Here is an 18,339-nt window from a genome sequence, read left to right as displayed (position 1 = left end):
AAAAAACAAAAACAAAAAAACAAAAAACAAGCCTGCAAAACAGACTTGGCTCTGCTGAACACAGGACTAAGCTGAAACAGGCTATTCTGACATGCAGAGCCAATTGACACAGCAGACCGGCCATCAGAAAATCCCCCAACCCAAACCCTCAGCAGAGCAAGAGAGCCTTTCTTACCCTTTAGGCATTATTGGTACACTTCCATTTTCTTCTACACCCTTCTCTAACATGACATTTACTTTACACCACCATTCTAAGGCACAAGCAGGAGCCCCACTGACTCCAAAGCTCTCAATAATTTTTTTAAAAGGTCCTAAAATTCATCTGTTACCAGCTTATAAAAGAAGAAAGATACACAGCTTTGGAAGTTATGAGGCTCCTAATATCATTGACCAATTACTTTTGTGGTGCCAGAGGCAACAGAGAGACACACTGGAGATCCGGGCTTTAACCAAGCAGGGGCAACCACTGTGTGTGTGTGTGTGTGCGGGGGGAGATTGTCTGCTCAAGAACAAGAGAAAATAGGTTTGAGCTGTTTTCTCCCCATCCTATTCTGCCCCTTTTGTTAGATATTTCTAGTTCAAGATTCAGCAAAAAGCAACAGCTTCTTCTGGCATTCATTTCCTACTTCCCTGTTCAAAGTCACCAGAACTATTCTGAATGACGTGGTTAGGATAATTTCCCTCTTACCCCTGTGATAAAGCTCCAACTTTGCCCTCTGAGCAAAGGATCCCAACGAGACAACGGGTCTTTGGCCAGCCATAGTTTCTAAACCCAGGACACTCCCCCAATGACTGTCTTTCCTGTCATTGTTCCTGTCACGGTGGCTTGTTACACCTTGCAGTTGAGTAACTGCTAAGAGCTATGACTGAATAAAATGCACACTTCCACTTAGTACAAACTAAGCAGAGATATAGAAAAACAAGCTTCTCAAGAGATATTTACAGCTACACCCATTTAAGCCGGGCAGCTGTTTATTTCTGCAGGGGACAGGTCTTGAGTCAGGAGGAAAAGCAGTGGTGCTTCAAGGGGAAACAGGTCCCCCATGTGACCAGGAAAAATGAGAAAGCCAACAGGGAAGGAAAAAGAAGCAGGGAATGGTTTTGTGCAGGGGGTGAACAGAAGTAAAGCTGCACCAGAAAATGGGGCTCCCAACAAGAGGATGACTATCATCAGGCAGCTGAGGGCAAGCTTGACAGGTAGCACCAGAAAATTCAAGATGAGAACTGGTCTGCAGGCAAGATGCAGGTTTCATTACCAGAACAGGCACTTGATCTGAAGCAGGCAAGGTCCGGGAACCTCTAATATTTTTCCTCAGCCAGCTCCACATCTTACCTCTGACCAACGGCTTCCTCTTCAGTGTGTCAGGGGGGTTTGTAATGTTTTATTTTAAGATCTTACTGTAGCCCTGGTCACCGAAGAGCTGCCATGGAGACATGAACAGATGTTGGGTGTATTTGCATCCTTAGCCATGCTAAATTAAGGTTGATCTTAAAAGAATTCAGTGGAGCTCATCAACAAAATCAAGTGAACACACACATGCAGAGTTTATCTTCAGAGCCTTCACATCTGTGCTTCATTCCTGCCTCCTGCATTTACAAGGTTAACATGACTTGTGACTGCTTATGGAAATGCTAATTAATTACCCTGACTACGTAACCACATCTTCCATCTAATGCAATACAGGCTATCAAGGAGCCCTGTGAGGCCACTCAATCCCTTTGTTACAAGGCTTCACTGCAGATGTTGCCCAGAGGCAATGAAATCTCCATGAGCCTGTCAGGCCCAGAATAATCAAAGCCTCAAAATATAACATGCTGTGTTCAGCTCCAATTGAAATTTTCCTCCAGCAAGTTCCAAGGACTTTTAAAAGACCAGACACTGGAACTTGTAGGAGACAGCCCAGTGATAGGAATAAAGACTGCTTTGCCAAGATTTTGATTCATCTGCTACCAGGATTAGTGCCTGCCTTTGTCCTCCTCACATCCTGAAGCCTTCTAAAGAAATAGAAAAGCAGCTTTGTCTTGCTTCCTTCTCTCACCGGTCACCAGGTTACTTGCATGGGCAGTTTTACTGGCTAATCCCAAACCTGCCTGGTTCACTGCAATTGCATGGAAAATCTCTGCCAGACACACAGCTTGTCGTTTCTTCTTTGTGGCTTGACAGTGATTGCCTTGTTGCTCAACACAATGTTTATGATTCCACATTCCTGAGTTTCAGTGAATATTTTAACTGGAGACAAAGAGCTCCTAACATTTTTATTTCCTCTTAGCCTTCTTCTACCTCTCATTAGGATTTAAGACAATTTCAAGTCTTACTGTGCTCTCAAACTACTCCCACAGGAAAGGAAATATTCTGGAGACTAATTCCTTACAGCTTAAAAACAAAAACCAGACTTCTGGATAGGCACCTGAACTGAGCTTGCACTTCAAGACAGTGAAGGTCTATGTTTGTTCCTGTAGAGCCCCAGGAGTTACAGTTTTGAGAACTAACACACGTAAGGTTCAACAAAGCATGCATGTAGCTCACACCTACAGATCAGAGCCTATGATAATTAAAATATATAACTTTAAATACGTTCTTGACTCTCCCCTTTCCCTTCTCCAGAAAACAATACGTTTCTTTCCAAGTGACTAAGTAGAAAGACAATTTATGTTAATCTACAAGAAAACAGATGGTACTCACTCAGGGCAACAAACAGTTACCTCCCACTGGTTAGCATTATGAACTCCTAGGACTTATATGAGTATTAATCATAGAAAAATAGGAGAGCATGTAGATTTAGATAGAACAACACTCATGAGGACATAGTTTCAACTCTGTTAGTATGAGAATCTGCCAACTGTAACAGCAGTTTAACAATCCAGAAAATCAGATCTGTAACACTGGACAATAAACTTCGTAAAACACCATTTCCAAGACAAGTAACACTTGTCATCCAGCCTTCCCCAGACGATGTCCCAGTCTACTGATGATTTCTAACACTTGATGAGGCACCCAAGTGACTGAAGTTGGGACCGCGAACTGGCTACATCAAGTGTGTTTGATGTCTTTGCTATATAGACAGCTGAAAGGAATTTCCTTTATATATGTTGTATCACTTGCAAAAATGCATGCATACACACACACAAGAAAAAAATCCACCATTTGGGGCTAGAGGAAAATTGGCTGCTAAATCTTTTCCTACTACAAGTTATAAAGATCTTTTTCAGTACTTTCAGTGGTACCAAAAAATTCTTCTAATTCACACTGAACAGGAGGTATCCACAGAAATGGAGCAACACCTCAGAAGGAAAAGGGGATACAATGCTACACTATCACTAGACTCCCTCAGTGCTACAGGAAATTGGGTCAGTATTATTGGAAATTCTCTACATCTCTCCTCAGGAGGGAGAGCTGCCAGATTTTCTTAAGAAAGTGTCAGTATTGCCTATATTCAGGATGCTTCTTTCTGACACTGACCATCTGGTAAGTTACCATCCTGCATTACGCTTCCCTTCAGTGTTTAAGAAAATGGAAAAGTTTGAGAACAACAATTCCTCTTCTAGTAATGTGTTGCCTCAGATTTCCTTGTGTTTTGTCAATCTGGGTCACATCTATCTGTGGGCTTTAAGAGCCTATGCTGAAACATGCTTACATTGCTCAACCTTTGCACCAAGTTTAAGAGACTTGGCTCTACTTAGAGCTTATAAACGTACCAGTTGTCTAGTCAGCCAGTACCAGCTATGAAGAGCCGACTTTCCCGTGGAGGGAGCTGCTTTGCTCACTTTCCTCGTGAGAAATCTCACAGAATTCCTTCCCTTCTTTTAGATGCGCTTGGATTTTTATCATAAGCCACCTTCTCTTCCCTTTGTTAACTGCTGTTAAGATACTTAATGTGAAGGTGCAGGCTGTGGCCCTTGCAAGTTTTTTTTCCCTCTCTTCCAAATCCCATTGGTTTGGGCACCTTCCTGACAGAAGTAGCTGGACTAAAGCTTGTTCATGGCAGTATTCTGAAAAGAGAAAAAAGAGAATTGATACACTGGAGATGGCAAATTTAAAGGAAGGATTCTCTTTTACATTATAGCTACTTTACTTATATTGTTGCTTTCAGAAGGCCAAATTTGCTGCAGCACTTGCCTTTTCTTGTACAACTCTAAGCTTTAAAACTGACAGCAGGCACAGTTAAAGTCTTGGGCATGTCCTTTACGTGCCCTTTCACAGCCTAAGAAAGATGGAACCATCTGAAAGCGGATGACATTTTTGTTTGGGTCAGTTGGTCCCTCTGGGTGGTGGTCTGATATCATGAATATATCCCTACATGAAAGTTATTTCACCTCTGATTTTCACCACTTGGGTGGCATTCCCATATCAAAGTACTTCCCCTTGCCTCAGAATTTTCAAAGCATCTTTATGAGTCCATCTGTCCTACAGTAAATGCAGGGTCTGATTCAGCAAAGGACTGAGCTTTTGCTTATCCTGCTTTGCTATACAGAGAGGGACTTATGGGTATGCTTAACTTTTAACATATGTTTATGTGCTCTGAATTGAAGAGCTGATGAGTTTTTACATGGGACCAATCTGCCCAGTTCATCCCTTACTAAAATGAATTATACTGAAATTTTAACTGTTATCTCCCAGCGCCACACTTCACCTCCTCTGTGTAGAAACACACTCAGGGCAGCCACTGGAGACCACAACTGCATCATGTAAGAGGAAATCAAGTGCTAATAGCACAGATGGTGAAGATGTACAAAATGAAAACAATTGAAAGAGTAATCAACTGCTTATGGCTTCACCTACACTGGCAATTATAGCAAACTCCTCTTTACAATGGCTACTTTAAATTCAATCACCATCACAAAAATAGAAATATTAATTGCATTTTATTAGGAAATAGCAGCACTCAAAGTGGGGAAAAAAGCAAATATTGTTAGCTCAACTGTTAGAGTCTGGTATTGAGCCAATTACAAGGGGAAAACTACCTGTGCCACTTTCAGCTGAAAATGAATTAGAAATTGCACAATAAATCCTCCAAAAAGGTACACAATTCATACAACAGTCTCTGCTATCTAACTATCCCATGCTATTAGTCTGGATACTTGCAAATATTGATGCTTGATGTATTCTTTCTGTTCATCTAAAATAATAATGGTTCAAACACCGTAAAAACTGCAAGGAAGATCAAAATTATTCCCCTATTATCCTTGTGATATAACCCGGAGTAGCAGACAAGATGAAACAAACAAAAAAAAACAGGCTTTGGTTAGAATAAGGAGGCAGTGAAGGATACTTCCACAATAGTATCTACACTACAGATTCAGCTGAGGTTGAAAAGCAAGCCAGTCCTACACAGAAAGCTGGAGCTCACTGGGTGGCTAAAGCTGGTCCAAGCAAACATATCAAGGGGCACAGTCACATTTGCATTTTCAGGTGTATGGTCCCCCTTCATGAAAATTAACAGCCTACTTCTAGCTCTCTGCTAACTAGCAGTCAACATGCTGCAGATACAGCATGAACTGTATGATGGCAATGGCAGTCTTAACTCACGCAACGCCTGCCCCACAGCTTTTATTATCAAAATAGAAAGATGGATTACACGGGAGCGAAAAGGCAGATCAGTATGACAAGCAGTGGTTCAACTGGGCAGTTTGCCTAGCTTCTGGGGAAAGGTTTCAGAAGAATTAATAAAGTTTTCAAAAGAATAGCAGAAGCATCTTTTATGAAAACATACTTATCAAGTGTAAGACTCTGGGGATGGAGTGGAAGGAAAAAGCACGTAAGTGCTTCCGAAAATCTTAGTCTTAGTATATGAAGTTTGAAACCAAGCACTCTCATTCCTGAAAGAGTAAGTATCACTTAAGCTCTCCTCTAAGACACATATTCCAAAGCTCAAGACAGGCATCTCTTGCAATCCTGTGAACACTATTTTATATCGCACAGTAACTGTATCCTAAGCACCAAGAAAAACTGAATATACACTCTCATGTCAAAAACAGTGGAATAAGTATCTCCCCAGGTATCTCCTTGGTACACTTATAATTTACTTAAAGGAAGAGATTTCAAAGAAGATGATTTAGTTAAGTCTAAGCTCTTACAATGAGCTTTGTACATCAGCATTCAAGGTAGATCTGTTGCTGCTCCTCACTCCCTTTGCAAGCCATGGGCAGCACTGAGTGAGCACAGAGTGTGAGTGAGTGTACAGCCACACTCCAACAGGCCAAGGCAAAGGCCGATCTGAATTCCAATGCAAAATGAACAACTGACTGTCTTTTGTTTAATTAGAAAGAGGAGGAGGATTAATCCCATGCTGGGCCCCAAATTCACAGCATGCAGCTATGTGCAAGGCTGGGTACGGAAGACATGTGACAGAAAGGGAAAAAACAGAAAAGCCTGGGGAACCAGGAAATTTCCTCAAAGCCAGGGCACAACACTAGACCCTGACCTAAAAAGCATTGGCATTTTAAGCACTGAAAGATTAGGCAGCATAGGAGCAACTGGATGGATATAGGTTTAAGATTTTCATACCGAAACAAATAAATAAGGACCATACACGACCAGCCCAATGCATGCTAACCAACTCCAGTTCCCAGGAACTCTGCCAGACTGAGCTGGCTGCTTATGCAGTTAGTGAAAGACAGTACCTCTTAATTCTGAACTCCTATTAAAACAACGGGGACACTGAACACTTAAAAAAAGATCCTGAGCCATAGAAAAAGACTGTAAGCACACCTGTCAGAAACACATGCATTAGATGCACTCACTAGGACAAAAGGCAGTCTCCTGAGAACCTAATCTAGGAAAAAGGAAAACTGGATTCCAGGTGAATGTAATAGTGTCAAACGTTAATATGATTATCATGTGAGCTATTCTTTGACATTATCCTTGCTCAGAGCATCATCATCATTTAATTCAAATGCTTTTTATTAGCCTGAGCAGTGCTTGCAGAAACCAAGTTTGGCAGTATCTATAGTCCATCAAAACTTGCTTCAGTTTTCCACTGACCTTAACTACAACGCAATACTACTTGCTATTCAGCGTGTAGGACTTGCAGTGATTCTAGCTGAACACAGTTTTCATCTGAAAACACCAATCTTTCAATTGTTGGATTCATGCTTTGGGCCAAGTCCAGTGAATGGAAAACTTTACCCTCTATTCCAGGATCACAGAGGCAAAACAAAATAAGACCATTTGGAAGCAGAATTTGTAGTTGACATCAAGCATGTCAATTTGGCCAAAACCCGTGGTTATTCACTACCCCTTTACTCTTTAGACAGTACAACTTTTTAACAGTTTGGGGTTTTATTTTTAGTTTGTTTTTATAAGTATTGGCCATCTTTACAGGCCAACACTTAAATGCCTCTGCTGGCCAAGTATATACAGCACATCTACCTCAAGAAAGAGAATTCTAAGGAGTAAGTCTCCTAAAATGAGGCATAAAAAGAAAAGTCTAAGTCAATCACTGCAACAAGAACACAAAAAGGAGGAGTCAGTACTGTCTAACCTGAGGTGAAGGTAGAAAGTCACAGCACTAGCAGCAAGATATGACTGCCTCTCTGTCCTCTAGAGTCTACTGAACTTAGACAGGGATCACACCACTAACTCAATTTTTATTTACTTTTTAAATCATTGCATGATGGATGTGACATTATTTCATAGTAAAAATGCCAGCAGGGAGCATTCCTGTCCAGAAGGGAATTTCTGCAGCGAGAAGGATCTACTCAGAACAGCCAATTATTATGAGCTTAATTTAAATCAGAAAGAGCATAGGTAAGACCTTCAGCATCTATACCCTAGTTAACTGCTCTAATCACTACATTCTTGACTGCTCAGAGTGGGATTTTGACTTTGACAGAGGGTGGGAAGGTGGAGTCAACTTCAAGCCATTCTGAGCTGTCACCACCAGAGTTATGAAACACAACAGGTAGCTCAGAATGACATCTTGTGTGACAGCAAATACATTTACACATTGAAATGTTCAGGAAACATTCACAGAGAGAGGTACTTTTGGTTGGAAAAAGCTGTTTCACATCACGCACTAATTCATTTATGGCAGCAGTAGTTAGTGAAAATATATTAACAGAATAAAGCCTATAGAATTATTTCTTTTTTTTTTTTTGTAAAAAGCAGTAACCTTCCTATGCACTAATGAAACTTGACAGCTTTTCCAGAACAAAACTTTCCAGAATTAAAAGCTTTCTGTAACACAATTGTTCAGACAAAAATGAATTTTTATGTGCCTGACCACAAATTCTGTACTTTTTGAGGGATTTCAGGCGTCTGGCAAGCACTTACAGCAGGTACTGGACACACAAAAACCTAGGATTTCCTCCTCTATCTCACATCCCTTGTCCAGGAGAAGAGAGAACAAAAATACATATGATATTAAGCTAAAAATATTACTTTCAGCTTTCACTGGAGGCTGATAACCAATTTTCTTATCTAGTTCTTTTTGCTTTACATCTCTGGTTTAACCCAACATGACAGTAAAAGGAACCTGATAGGGAGCTGTGACCACAGGAAGGGTGTGGGGTTTTTTTTCTCTCTCTTTTTTTTTTTTTTCAAGAATAAATGGAGGGGGGGGGAAGCTCAGTAACTTCTTTTAGAGATGAAGAGTTTCTTTTTGAAGAAACTCTTTATCTTACTACTCACATATCACTGACTCTTCCATTAGTTCTGCAATATCAAATGATGGGAGAGAAGGGGAAATCAGCGTTCATGGGTCCTATTTCAAGTTCTGCCACCAATCTGTTTTTTACAACCTTAAATAATTCATTCTATTTCTTTCAGTATCTCAAGTTTCTTCTTGTATAAGATGGATATTAGCCAGTATTCCTGTGTTACAAGGGTGCCAGGAAAATAAATTCATTTTTAAGGTGTTCCCAGGGCCTGGGAAAGATAGTTAAGAACTACAGAGCGGTCATTCTCCATAAATGACAACATCTTAAAATCTTTACAATGGCAAATGGCTGATTTTGAAGAATTACCAGTTTCATTAACACTTAGCACATATCAAATCAGATTTTGTTGTTTTTCCTGGCTTGCTGGATGAGTAAGAAGCTTCTTCATTTACAGGACCGTTTTTGTTTTAACAGGAAAACTGCGTTAGACCGCTACAGCCTTGAGAAGGCAGGCTTCACCCACATCCTCAATGCGGCTCACGGTCAGAAGAATGTGGACACAGGGCCAGAATATTACCATGACATGGCTGTGGAGTACCATGGAGTGGAAGCAGATGATCTCCCCACTTTCAAGCTCAGCCAGTTCTTTTATTCCGCTTCTAAATTCATTGATAATGCGCTTCAGGATGAAAGAAGTAAGGAGAGTGCTGAAATTGGTTAAAAACAGGACAGTTTTTACTCCATCTGATTATAAGTGTAGTTCACCACATCCATCTCTGTGGGAGTGAAACAAGTCCAATACAATATCAGAGAGAATTCAAAACCAGTAGAAGGAAACTATTTGGATAGTGATAGCAACTGGACCTTTCTCACTGCAGTGCAGGGTACCAACCCAACCCAAGAGCCCCTACACCAAGCTGCTGGACAAAGTCCACATCACAATTTGCATTAAGGTCTCCTGTCCAACACAGATTTTTTGTTGTTTTGACTCCTTCATAAACAGCTCTGAGACCAACAGACGTTGCATAGGGTCCTTGAATTAGCTGTCTTTTCCTCAAATTAGTGCCTATTGAGAAAGGTTTAATGAAAACAGGCTGCATAGTGGTGATAGTGGAATACAAGTTTTTTGCAAAGATTTCAGGCTGTCACTCCGCAGCTTCACTCCCTACAAGTACAAAACCCACCTTCCTACCTGGCCATCAGCTCTACCCCAAGCTGTAACACAGATTTCTCTCTGCCATCTACCAAGGAGCTGGAGATGGAAACAGCTCTGACAGCAGAGATCTAGAAACATTTTGTTAAAGCCTTTATTATTTCTCAGCTTGATTATACCAATTCATTATTTGCCAACCTCCAGCAGTGTTCTATCAGAAGGTTTTAAACTGATGTGAAGAGCTACAAGCCTAGGCCTCACATTGGCTTTCAGTATCACTCCTACTCCTCCCCCCCCAAAATACTTTATCTCAACAGTATATTTTACCAGAAACCAGCAGAGAAACTTAAGACTCCCAGCCAACCTACAAAGACCTTAATACCAGAGAGTCACATATCAAGTTGCTAGTCTCCTGTCAGATCCTGTTCTTGGCTGTTTAGCTTAGCTGTAGCAAGCTACTACCTGGCTTACCCCCAAAAGCCATCCAGGTCTTTACAATTTTAGCCTTTCAGTTAATGCAGTCTACAGCAAAAGTCTCTTCCCTTGCTTAGAAGAAAGTCTTGAAAGCAGTTGTTTTAAAATCAAAGTCCTAATAGAAGAGAAACAGCTCGAGGAGCTTGCTTACTTGTGAAGAAAAAGTACCTGGCATTGCAAAAAGTCTGTCTGAAGCACTGCCTTTGGGAAGGAGTGGATAACTAAAACACACCTGTGCCTAGCCATGGCTGAAAGCCAGAGGTCAGTATCAAACTGGAGTAGCTGAAGTAAGAAACACAGACTTCCTTCCTGTTCCTGTAATACCTTTGTCTGCTGCACTGAGGTACAGAAATAAGCACAAGCAAGGCTGCAAAGTCTAGAAAAAACTTGCATCCCAATACCTATAGGGGCAGGGGAGGACAGGACAGGGGGAAGGTGAACCTTCTTGTTTCAAAACCACATCAAAGAACTGTCCAGCACCAAAACAAAAGATCCAAGTCAAAGAGTAACTGGATTCATTTCTACCAGAAAAAAATCTGCACTTAAGTAGACCTTACCAGCTGCAGTAATTTCTGTAGCTGCGCACTGACTGCCACATCCACACAGTTTTTAAACAATGGGAACAGATAGCATCCTATCTCTGAATGCACATCTGGTCTAGAAGATGTTGTGCATTTCAAGGGCCTAATGAAACAGCTATTTAACTGCAACATCCTGACTGACAGGAAGCATCCAGATTCCTAAATGATATTTTATAGTAAGTAACCAAGTGCCTTTCCCCAGTGGTAATGAAATAGGACTGCAGAACTCAGTATTTGGGGCTAAACACTTCTGATCAGTGGCATAATTACACCCATTACTATGAAGTCATTAGTTACTCTGCATGAGAGTTCAGGAAATGTGAACAGAGAGAAGGGAAAAAAAATGTTTCCACCTTTTGATCAGAACGTGTGAATGAATTTGCTTCATCTGTACACCACACTGCTTGAGGTGTAACCTTCACAGCCAACCGAGTGACCAAATACACTGACTACATGCCTTTACACAACGCTTTCTGCTGAGATGCTCAGTAATCAATATTGTTGAAACAAGCTGTCACACAAATGAAGAAGCCTCTTCTTCTGCAACAGGCCAGAAAACCTGGCAATTTAGATGCTGCCAAAACAGTTCTAATGTGATAACTCTGACTCTAACTTCAAAATTTTTGTCATGGTTAAGAAGCTCCCTCATGAGAGCAGTATTTGCAGACTTTGAGCATGGACAGATGGATGTAAGAAAGATGAAAATAGCTCAGCTAGGAGAGCAAACTTTAGAGGCAAACTCAAACTGTTCACAATCATGCATGCTATCCTTCAGCTGTGCATAAGGATTTCCCAAAACACAGAATTCAGGCCTTAGGACAGCTTAAAATTTTATACCAGGGAGGCTGGTATAAAAGAAAAGGCACTATTTTAAGGAACTTCTAAGTTCCCTTCTACGCTGCAGATTTAGTACTCATTCTCTTGGTGCTTTTGTTCCTCAAAATGTAAAACGGAAAAGAATAGCATTTTCTTTTCATGTAAAGATGTCGTGGCAAAAATTACCTTAGAGATGGATTAAAAAAACAAAAGCAATGTGAGAAGAAAACATGAGATAGATGTAAAGACCTAAAGCATTTTACCAAAGACACCTCAACATTTACCACTCCATCTGGCTCTGGAAAGTAAATGCTACATCTAGACAGATTTTCAAGAAGCACAAGCACAAGCTAAGATACAAGAGTAGTTCGGGGACCTGTCACCACTCAGCAGACCTCTGGCTCTACATACTGCTATTTTATGTCCTCCAAGGTGCAACTGAATATAACTGGCCAAAATCAGAGAGACTGCAGGAGGATTCCCTCTTGGGGAAAGACGACTTAGACTGGTCCTTACCATCAAAACTGAAGAGACCACAGAGCAGGACAGAAGGGCTATGGCTTTGCAGAATAGTACCAGCATTTTGCTACGGTAGGCAGTCAGACTTTGAATATACACAAAAAAGCAAGATCTTCATTTTCCTACAACAAATGGCATTTCAGAAAGTTGTATGGCAACTTTTTGCCTTTGTTGATATAATACGAAACTACATTTTCTCCTAGATCCCTTCCTTCCCACACACACAAAAGCAAAGCTTTCCTTGTCCTATCTTGTATTTTATCACCTCAATAGCAACCCATTTACAAGGTAGGAAGCTGTAAATAGAAGCATGAGGGGCCAAACAAATGAGAGTTTTCATCCGTTTCAAATATTTGGAGTAATAATAGAAGGGATTATCATTTTCCAAGAGAGGAAGAAGCACTTCTAGTTATCAGAGAAACTGGAATTTTGCCAAGATGCCTCTAAGACTATCTGCTGGGATTAGGATGCAGACTGTAACCATTAATCCTCTAGTGTTGGCAGTTCTTGATGCATCCATTACACAGCAATGCTACTTGTGCCAACACATCCTCTTGTGCCTGGAAGCAAAGGAGTTAAATTGGCAGGAGTCATGTCTTTGTACCTAACACTTTTCACTAGGCATAACTGACAAACTATTATTGGCCCTGATAGGACTTTTTTTTTTTTTTTTTCCTGTGGCAATTCAGCTTAACAGGGTGTCAGAGCGCTCCAGATCTACTTTTTTCAGCAGTTCAACCCTTTGTGTGACTCCCTGAAGGGCTTTGCATCATTTTGGAAATCTTCTGAAGTGTTTTGAAACCTGTCAGTCAGACATGAACCCACTTACTATTACTCTTCCTCCACACCTCCCTGGACATGGAGAATGCTGCATCCTTACTAGTACCTTAAAACAAGGGCTTTCTGCCACTGGTCCAAAGGTAAATTAAGCAATGTCACAAAACTAAAACATGAACCACATCTATCCAGATACACAAAAAAAAAAATGTTAGCAGAGACTCTGTATTTACTGTATACAAAACAGGCACTGCTTCAAGGAAGTGATTCTATAGAACAATCAGAAGTGGGTGACAAAAATCTTACTGTCATTCCAAATGACAGGGTACAGTTCACTAACCAGAGAAGATCCCAAAAGCAGCTTCTCTGCAGTTTAAGAGATGGTTTCTTTCTGTCCACCTGGTAGTCTATTAAAGTCTCCAGCCTTTCTTGCCTTCTGCCCTCAAAATATTATTACTGAGCCTTAACGAAGCCCTGTCAGCCATATATTACAAATCAAGTACTTGGGCCAATTGATCAAGTGATGTGATCTAGATCTTGAAGGAAAATGGTGTCAGAACAAAAAAAAATTTCCAATTCTGTCAGCCCCTAAAGCATTTGTAAACAACTGTTGCAGAGATAAAATCAAAGATACCTGGTTTAGGATTAAAAAGGCAATCTCCAACGTAGACTGCGTTCAGGTACTACAGAAAGCCTCAGTTTCCCCACCTGTAAAAAGATGGACCTTACAAAAATGCTGGTAAGGGTAGTCAACCCCCCAAACGGAACAGAGGCACTACAGAAACCGTCACTGTCAAAAAAAAACAACAACAACAAACAAACAGGAAAAAAAACATGCCATTTTCTTCTCTGCATAATCTCTCTTTGTTTCCGCAGATAAGGTCCTGGTTCACTGTGCTATGGGTCGCAGCCGGTCAGCCACACTGGTCTTAGCTTACCTGATGATTTACAAGAACATGACAGTGGTGGATGCCATTGAGCAAGTATCAAGGCACCGATGCATCTTGCCAAACCGGGGCTTCCTGAAGCAGCTGAGAGAACTGGACATAGCGTTGGCATTGCAGAGGAGGAACACCAAAAACAGCCTACCATCCAGTGATGACGAGACCAGCACCATGATCTAGCATTGCTCCTGGCAGGACTGTGCTACTGGAAAAGAAACTTCATAAAAGGAGGGGAGGAAAAGGTGTAGTTAATCACACAGTCACAAGGATCTTTTGTTATCTGGAAGGAAAAACATCACAGCCATTTCAAATGGTGTCAGGATGGGAAAAGAAGGGAAGCCAAATTTAAAACGCTTGTTCTTAGGATATCCTAGCTTTAACAGTTCCTCATGACATCAACAAATAAAATCTTCTCTGTAAAGGCTTTGCAGCACAAAAGCAGACACAATGTAAACAAAACCCTATTCTGAATACCCCCAAAAATCCTGATCCTAGTCCAAGCACATGACCTTTAAAAGAGAGGAACTAGCCATTCCTGAAGAGCTTTTGCAGGAAAAATGCTGAAATAGTTGCAGCACAGATGAAGTGTTCAGTCCCAGAGTCCTGAAGGATTTCCCAGGAGTTTGCCTTTTTACATTGTTTCCAGGCATCCCCATTTCTTCACATAATCCAGGGCAGCACAGTGTTTAGAGAGCCTCCAGATGATGATCAGCTATCCAGTCTTCACAACGGACTTAACAGCACAACATGCAAGCTAGAAACAAAGCAAGATCCTTCAAAAGATCAGATGCATAAGCAGATACAATGGGTAACAATTCAAGGAGATATACAAGCATGACATTTTAGCAGTTTCAGTTTTGTTTCTCCTAAATACTTCAAATACCTGAATTTTAAAGAAATCCTACACATACATTATCCAAATCAATTTACTAGGCCACACACACACAAAAAAAAAAAAACACCACCCTATCTCAGTAACCTAACAAAAGAGAAAGCTGCTGCTGTGCTTCCAGACACCACTGTTACCAAATGTTTCCTCCTGTCAGCTTTAGTCACCCCAATACATTATTGTGCTCAAATATAGTTGCTAAGGCTATTTATTGACATTAGTCCAAATATGCAAATGGAGATACCAGATCTACTTTTCCACCTACATTTTTTCAATGTATTTGATACAAGTAACAGCAACCGCGTTTAGATAACATACGAGCTTTGTCACCTCAACGATATTTGATCTTCTTGAAACATACTGTAGAGAGGGATCAAAATTGAACCATGTTTACCTTTCTTCCATCAGTGAAAAGGTCAAGTCATCACTCTCTCCAGTGGAATTTTGCTTAATTCAATGTATCAGGCAAAAGCTATTTACTACCCCATTGCGTGAGAGGAATGACCCAGCCAGCAAGTACAGGAGAGCTCTTGCCTTTACCAGCTGGAAAAATCTCTGTAATTTTGGTGCAGCACGGACTGTAGGAGTCTTGGATTCTTTAAAAAAAAGAAAATAAAACACACACACAGGTGGGGCAGAATTGTACCACTGAGTTCTGTGAGTATTAATCGACAAATCAAACAGAACAAAACAGACCTTGAAATCCTTTTTTGCAGATGTTAATAGTTCTTTACCAGCTTAGCATCTCCAGCATGAAAGCCTTCTATTCATTATGTCCGGCTGTAACACTGCAACCAAGGCTGTAGACATGCATAATGCAATGCTTTTAACTTCTCACTTGTATTTGTGTGTAATAAATACCTTACCCACAAATTCTCAGACACAGCAGAAGACAATAAATACAACTAGACTACTGTTAAAAAAATATAAAAGTGATAATATGAAAAATATTCCTGACTGGAATACACAGACTCAGGGCCTTCCAACAAAGTCAGTCTCTTTTCACATGGATTATTAAAACAGAAATCTAAGGCAACTCAGAAGAAGACATTTCTCAGTACAAAAATAACCAAGCAGTCAACATGTAGGTTTTAGTCCAGAAATCCTTGGAAGGGTTCCCTCAACTTTTTCCATCTACCTGAAAAGACCTTCAAATGCACCTTTTCAGAGCACCTCACTGTCTACTGCAACTAAATTCACAACGCAGACATCCAACAACTCTCCCAGCCTTATGTCTGACACGTGCATTTCAGACATGGCCCTGGTCTTTCATTTACCCTGATGGAGAAAGCTGAATGCCTTCGCGTCTAGGGAAGCAGTCTATTTCTTAGCATTAGCCTTACAGACAGGAACTCTGTATCAAATGACCTACTAAAATACAAAAAATATCTGCTTCAATTTCCCTCAGTCAAGCCATAGGTTATTCATTCTTCTACCATGCAAGATAGCTTGCTGACTCCTGTAACTGGAAGAGGATCTATAGCTGATTTGCATTCATAATTGTATGTGAACGAGGTTTTATGGGGGCCTGGAGATAGATGTTTCTTTTGCAGACTTGTGAAAATACATGGGGAAAAATATATATATTTCCTGGGGGTTCTGCCGCTTTACGGGAAACTGACAGAGCCTTCAAACAGCCACCTCCCAACTACTGATACCAAGCAAAATACTAGAAACTCTTACGTACCTCCCACTCGTTTTGTCCTGCACAGCAGATTAAGCAACTGGCAAAAGGCAACGACACAGCAACCAAAAAAACTTAAACCACAATTTCCAAAGTACAGGATTCCAAGCTACTCAGAAATTAGGAGCTGTCATTCTAACATGGACATGAAAAATAGGACTAAACAAAAATAAGTATATCCATTACATACTGCATTTCATTGCTTCTACACATACTACTTGAAGGTCTTAAGCATGATCTCACAGAATCAAAGTAGGTCAACGTTGCAAGGGACCTCTGGAGGTCAGTCGTCTGGTCCAACCCGCTGCTCAAGCAGGGGACACCTGCAGATCGGTAACCAGGACCGCATCCAGGCAGTTCCTGAAAACCTCCAAGGAAGGAAACTTCACAACCTCTCTGAACAACCCGTACCAGTGCTCAGTCACCCACGTAGCACAGAAGTGCTTCCTGACGTTCAGAGGGAATCTCCTGTGTTCTAGTTTGTGCACACTGCCTCTTGTCCCAGCACTGGGCAACACTGAAAAGAGCCTGGCTCAGTCCTGGCTGCATCCTCCCTTCAGGTATTTATGGACTTGGATAAGATCCTCCTGAGCCTCCTCTTCTGCAGGCTGAACTGCCCCAGCTCTCTCAGCCTCTCCTCATAGAAGTGCTCCAGTCCCTTCATCATCTCGATGGCCCTCAATGGGACTCTTTCCAGTATGTCCAAGTCCCTCTTGTACTGAGGAGCCCAGAACTGGACACAGTATTCCAGGTCTGGCCTCACCAGTGCTGAGCAGAGGGAAAGGATCACCTCCCATGACCTGCTGGCAATACTTTCCCTAATACAGACCAGGGTAGCATTAGCTTTCTTTGATACAAGGGCACACCACTGTTTTGTGTTCAAATTGCACTTAATTAAGCTCATTTAATCATATATAGTAGATTGGGGAAAAAATACCGAGTTTAAATGACTCAGCTGAAGTCATGATGAAGCCAAAACTGTCACCCACCTTACATATTCTTATGAATTCCCTCCCCCCACCACAAAGCTCAAAGCAACAGCTTTTGATTGATATATGCCCCATGGCTTCACTACAGAAGATTTGACCTATATCTCCACATAGGTCATAAACAACCCTGAAAACACATAGCTTTAATACAGAAAACTATGCTCAGTAATGGGAAGAGAAAAGAAAAAGACAGTCATAGGTCATTACAATCTTGGTCAGCTTACTTACTCGTAAACGTCTTGGCCTCTACAGAACAGACTGTAATAGAACAATCCTAAGCACTACAGATACCTCTATCAGGTCCATTCTTTTTATTTACCACACTGTATATTAGTGTTTGTTTCCATCTACTATGGACATATCAAGCATCCCCCCAAAACCAAAAAACTGAAACACAGTAGACTAATGTTAAAGTTTCATACCTTTAGAAGTCCCCTGCTTCTGCTTTCATTGTCCATCTTCTAACACAATTAGTCAAAAATTGGTCATGTTTTTTACACTGCTATGAGAACTGATAGCCAGAACACCACAACACTTACCATTCCTGTCTTTGCAAGAGGGCTAGAGTGCAGCTTTCAGAAATACAGTGATCATCAGCTTCCAGATGAAGAAGGTTCTGCTCCAAAGGCAGTTCCTAGAACCAGGTCTTGCCTGAAGCATTCTGCTGGTACAGCTATGCCAATTAGGCAATTCTGAAGCAAACATACTTCATATTTACTTCCCTGCTTCTTTTCCGTATCTTTTGAGTGTCCCAGAATCAACTAGGCTAAATTAGAAAAAGGAAAGTTCTGGAACACGCAGCTTCCGCAAAGTAGGCAACTTATGCAATACAGCTACAGCAAATCACTGGTCAACCTCACCCAACATGATCTATAATAACAAGTGTTAGCAGCACAAACATAACTGCCAGGTCCG

At 41.0% G+C, this 18,339-nt stretch overlaps 1 protein-coding gene across 3 annotated transcripts in view; it reads left to right on the top strand.

Annotated features, from left to right (window-relative positions):
• Nucleotides 1-16,149, top strand: part of DUSP29 (dual specificity phosphatase 29) — a 40,966-nt gene extending 24,817 nt beyond the window's left edge. For all 3 annotated transcript variants that reach the window (XM_080597180.1, XM_080597182.1, XM_080597181.1), the window contains 2 exons: nucleotides 9,073-9,293; nucleotides 13,795-16,149. In XM_080597180.1, coding sequence (XP_080453306.1) covers nucleotides 9,073-9,293; nucleotides 13,795-14,042 — 469 coding nt within the window. In that variant the 3' untranslated portion in view covers nucleotides 14,043-16,149. The remainder of the gene's footprint in view (nucleotides 1-9,072; nucleotides 9,294-13,794) is intronic.
• Nucleotides 16,150-18,339: the final 2,190 nt, after the last annotated feature.

This window comes from Anser brachyrhynchus, assembly GCF_964034855.1.
Source record: "Anser brachyrhynchus genome assembly, chromosome: 6".
NCBI classification, from domain to species: Eukaryota; Metazoa; Chordata; class Aves; order Anseriformes; family Anatidae; genus Anser; species Anser brachyrhynchus.
The sequence above is the reverse complement of the archived record's forward strand: the minus strand, read 5'-3'. Positions and strand labels throughout refer to the sequence as shown.